Genomic DNA, 5,637 nt, shown 5'->3' on the forward strand with positions numbered 1-5,637 from the left:
TCTTCATAAAATTTCACGTAAAGTTAAACTGTCAGCAACTGATAGGCTTTTCATCTGCTCCTTTATATATGGGTAATATCTATTATCTAATATACACATATCTGCACAATCAATACCTTTTGTATTCCAAATTTACGCAACATTTCTGACCAAACCTTTTTCCACCATCCTTACCACTCTATCATCAATGAGTCGTTTAATATTAGCGTTCACATTTGGCAGTTCACTATGCTTCCTCACTGAAGTCTCAATTTTCTGCACCGTTTGTATTTCCCTTGGCCAGGCCACAAAATTTGTAATAGTGCAGTTATCAGGAGAACCTATCCTGCCAGTTCTACCACATCTGTGTATATAGTCGGCGGTGTACAGTGGGAAATCGTAGTTAATTATATGCTGCGTCTGTAAAAGGAATTTTAGTAGGATTTTTAATTCCTATCTAAATCAATGTTGGTAGAAATTGACTTTTTGTTTATAACGAATAAACTCAAAACGACGTCGTCGACGACGTTCTATCAACAACTAAAGCGATTGATGGAAGATCGTGGAAAATAGCAAGAGCTCCACCGACAACAGGGCGGCTTAAATTATGAAATTTTAAAAATAATTTCAATTATACAAAGGAACATTATTAAACATAGGCTATTTTAAAATGTAACAGAAATAGTAAATGATCATCAGATGTTTTACTGTTTCTGTTACATTACCCACCACCACCACGACCACTTTTCTTCGACTAGGTCATCAGCCAGTGGTAACAGTCGCTGGTAGACATAGAGAACACCACTCATGCATTACTATTTCTAAGGTCCAGGCTATTTTAAAATGTAACAGAAATAGTAAATGATCATCAGATCTTTTACTGTTTCTGTTACATTACCCACCACCACCACCACCACTTTTCTTCGACTAGGTCATCAGACAGTGGTAACAGTCGCTGGTAGACATAGAGAACACCACTCATGCATTACTATTTCTAAGGTCCAGGCTATTTTAAAATGTAACAGAAATAGTAAATGATCATCAGATGTTTTACTGTTTCTGTTACATTACCCACCACCACCACGACCACTTTTCTTCGACTAGGTCATCAGACAGTGGTAACAGTCGCTGGTAGACATAGAGAACACCACTCATGCATTACTATTTCTAAGGTCCAGGCTATTTTAAAATGTAACAGAAATAGTAAATGATCATCAGATCTTTTACTGTTTCTGTTACATTACCCACCACCACCACCACCACTTTTCTTCGACTAGGTCATCAGACAGTGGTAACAGTCGCTGGTAGACATAGAGAACACCACTCATGCATTACTATTTCTAAGGTCCAGGCTATTTTAAAATGTAACAGAAATAGTAAATGATCATCAGATCTTTTACTGTTTCTGTTACATTACCCACCACCACCACGACCACTTTTCTTCGCCTAGGTCATCAGAGAGTGGTAACAGTCGCCGGTAGACATAAAGAACACCATTCATGCATTACTCTTTGTGAGGACTAATTATTTATCCTCTAATTATGTAATTATGCCTTTCAATCTATAAACAAAGCATACAAAGCGAGCTGATTAGCAGCATGTAATAGTATGTACATCTGCACATCAGTCTACGAATGAATGTGTCCTTTAGACGCCTTCTCAAGCGTTTTCCATGTGTTCTTATCTTCTGTAAATCGGAACCTCAGTGGGCCGGCGATCTTTTCTAACATCACTAACACAAAGTAAAAAACTACCTTTAAATAAATTGAATGCATTTGTTAAATCATATCTCAACAGATATGATATGATGAACAAAGCCTCTCTCTCACTCAATTACTTAAATAACAAATGTGCATGACAATAGTAGTTCATGCATGGGATTTTCATATAATGTTAGACGTAGACACCTATATATATAAGCATAAATGTAAATAAACTGACAAAAAAAAATTACTAAGTTTCTTGCCAATTTTTTTTAATTGAATTGTATAAGAAACTGGGCGGTGGGGAAAAAAATTGTATTACAAAAAACTTGCGTTCGTAAATCGGCTAAAACAAATAAACAACTTTTCAATATTGAAATTTTTAAAGAACTTCTATGTATAGTAAAATACAGTTTATTACTAAACTTACCCTTAGCGTGTCCAAACCACGAGAGGCAATATCTGTACATGATAGAACATTAACTTTTCCATTTCTGAACATATCGAATTTCCCTAACTTCAATGGCACGGCCATCTGTCCATTTATATTTATACATTCAATGTTATTCTCATTTAGGAACATTGAAACGAAATCACATGTTGACGTCTGATTTGAGAATATCATGACGGGACGCTGTTGGTTCACGTCTGCATTCACTAACTTCAGCAGTTCAGTTGGTTTTTGTGCTTTACCTAGCCGTATGAATCTGAAAGAAAAGCAATAATAGAATAGAACAGATATAGAGACTTCTGATTACTCAATACTCATTTTTTTTATGTACCACTCATTTGGAATGTTGTCTCATCACAAGAAAAAGAGATAGAAACTTGCGTGTTGCTCTTTTAAATAATTTAGTTATAACCTTACATTTCTAAATTGAAATGTGTGAATACAAACTACCAAGTCTAATGCTAAGTCAAAACAATAAATACACAACAAATTGGGTACCTAAATAAGAGTAAACCAGTTGTAGTGATTAGAGCAGATCATTCCTTACAAGCAGTACTCGTTCACGAGTATGACGAATTAGTATGATGATAATAATAATAATAACCCAGAAGCATTCACGCAGCGCCATTTAGTACCAAACTAATACAGAGCTTGTGTTATGGGTACTAGATAACTAATATAAGTAATTTTTTTTTATAATACATACATAATATGCATAGAAAACACTTATACCGATACAATAATCATAGTCATGAATATATATGTTTGTATCGTGCGTGGAATCGAGCCCGCGACCATAGGAAGTAAAGCGATATGTTAAACCGCTACGCCACTGAGGCCGTCAGTAATATGAATTATTTCAATAAAATGAATAGAGCTCGGATATAGCCTGGAAGTCTAGTGTTGAGTGTTCCGCGATTACACTGAAAGACCTATTACTTACTTTTGAGGTACATGTGGTAATACTCTGTGGATATTTGAAGTGGTAACTGTCTTTAGTGAGTCAGGAGCTACAAAAGAGTTGACACTTTCTGGGAGTTCATGTGGCATTGTGGCACTAACGAGAGTGAGTTGGCACCCTATTGGAGGTAGAGTTATTTCCACTTTATATTGAATCTGTAAAATTAAAGTTATTTATAAACAACATAAGTGTATAAAATGTTTAAGTGTTTAATATGAACTTAGATGGATGCTAAGGGAGAGGCGATCAATAAAGTGATGGATGGATTGTGTAAAAGATATGTATTAAAGGAGAGTAAGCTCTGAGCTTACTTAGATATGATAGCTGATAGGGATCAGCGGAAGAAGAGAACATACTTCATCAACCCCAAATAATACGATAAAAGGATACTAATAATGCATGGCATGGCAAAAAAAAAACTAGCTAACCCAACAAATGTTGCTTTGCCATTTAAATTAATATTGCCATTAAAAAATAGGAGTTAATCGTAAAAGTGAAAACTTGAAGTTATATGTATTTTTCAATACTACATCATATAAAAAATAATATAAAAATAAAAATATATTTAGGGGTGGGTCAACCTTACCTTTAGACAGATATCTAAATACTTAATTAGATGTCTAAATGCAACACCAAATAATGTTAACAAATTATTTTTGAAAATAAATATACACAGTGAGTTTCTTGCAAGTTCAATTGAATCTGTAGTCTGAACTGGATGGTATGAAAAATAACATAAATCTTGAATTCCATAAAAGATGATAATAATTTTTAATATTAATACCAGATAGACTATTGCATTAGGTGAAAGTCTGTAATTATAGATATGTACTCACAGAAAATTTTTTCAGTAGATTTGACACCTTCCCAATAAAGGTATCATCTAATAAAGTATCAGCTTCATCCAAAACTACATGGTGTACATTATGTACCTTGTAGATACCGGTTGTAACCAGTTTGCTGTAGGCACCCAGTGTTGTGATCAGCATGTCACAGTATTCTATAGGAGGATCCAGCATTTTTTGCTTAGTCCGTCCACCAATTAGACTGGTTACACTTATATTCAATTCTTGTGCTATTGACTGTGCTACTTCACTTATTTGATTAGCTGCAGAATAAGAATTGCATCATCTATACATATAAATAAAATTGGTGTGTCTGTTTGTAATATTGAAATAACCACTTTTTACTACATACGTATGAGTATAAATTACATATACACCAAAATATCATTTTTTACAATTTTTGTCTGTCTGTTTGTTTAATCTGTGAAATGGCTGGACCGATTTTGACGAGACTTTTATTAGCAGGTAGCTGATGTAGCAAGGAGATGAAACAAAAGTTAAATTCCATGCGGTCAATGTTGCAAAAACAGCTAGTAAATTATAATATTCAGATCCTCTGTGGTCTAGCGGTTCAGCACACAGCTTTTCTATGTACATTATATGTATATTGTTACAAAATAAATGTCAAAATATTTATACCAGTTGTCTAGTACACACAAAACAAGTTCTGCTTATAAGTTACTGCTTGATACTAGATGGCACTGTGTAAAATCTAAATGATACATATAAGAGTATTGATAAAATTAAACTAACATGGGGAAATGAAAAGGTTACTGAGGAATTTTTTTTTGTATGAATGATGGAATATGTGAACACTGAGAATTAACCACAAATTCCAGGGGTAACTGTGTCAAGGTTAAACTATCTTTTGGACAACTAGTTCTCATTATCAAAAAAATATTTTTACCCTTTAAAATAGCACAGTGCAGTACAAGGGACTGCATGCCATTGTAATACATTAAAAAATTAAACTCACCAAGTTCTCTACTAGGTGTAATCACAACAGCCATTGGACTGTTGAATTCTTCCGGAACATGCTGTTTCCATTCCAAAATGTGCTGAAAAATGGGCAGCAAATACGCCAATGTCTTCCCGCAACCAGTTTCAGCGGTGACAACAGTGTTATGACCCTTCAAAATAGCCGATACTGCCTTAGTTTGTATTGCTGTAGGCAAAGTTATACCTTGATCAGACATAACCTGAATCAACTCGTTTTTTAAGCCTATTTCCTCGAAACTCTTTTTGTAAACATTGTCCTCTTCTATTTTATTAGCATTTCCGTGTATTATGAAATAATCCCCTTTGGATTTAGGATGTGACCAACCCTGAGAAGCTAGTTTCACGCCGTCGAACTTGCTATACGATTGTCCCTGGTAATGGTTAAATTCTGGACGCTTGCAAGATATAATTGGTAACTTTTTCTTCACTTGCCTAGCAGAATAAAAGCGACAATAGGTAGTAAATACAGATTGTTTCGACATCTTATTTCATGAAATTTATTAAATTTCTGGTACTGCAGTTTTATTAAAAATACAAAACATGCTTCGTTATAGTGCATGACTTAACATGACAAATTGACAACAAGCTGTCATTCAAATTGACAACTAAAATACAGTTAACATGTATCTACTGTCAATGTCAAAATTTAAGCATACACAATTTTTTTATCTTGTTTGTATTGCTAAATAAATTGTACTA

General features: G+C 34.1%; 1 protein-coding gene across 1 annotated transcript; it reads right to left on the reverse strand.

The window, feature by feature from the left end:
- Positions 1 to 85: 85 nt before the first annotated feature.
- LOC131849395 (probable ATP-dependent RNA helicase DDX28) lies at positions 86 to 5,482 on the reverse strand. The gene is made up of 5 exons (XM_059199463.1): positions 4,916 to 5,482; positions 3,931 to 4,202; positions 3,077 to 3,249; positions 2,113 to 2,389; positions 86 to 399 (listed from the first exon to the last, which is right to left on the reverse strand). Exons 1-5 carry the CDS (start codon positions 5,418 to 5,420, stop codon positions 133 to 135), a joined length of 1,494 nt encoding a protein of 497 aa, XP_059055446.1. The 5' UTR covers positions 5,421 to 5,482; the 3' UTR covers positions 86 to 132.
- Positions 5,483 to 5,637: the final 155 nt, after the last annotated feature.

This window comes from Achroia grisella, unplaced genomic scaffold (assembly GCF_030625045.1).
Source record: "Achroia grisella isolate CSIRO2021 unplaced genomic scaffold, CSIRO_AGI_Agris_v1 utg642, whole genome shotgun sequence".
Taxonomy (NCBI): Eukaryota; Metazoa; Arthropoda; class Insecta; order Lepidoptera; family Pyralidae; genus Achroia; species Achroia grisella.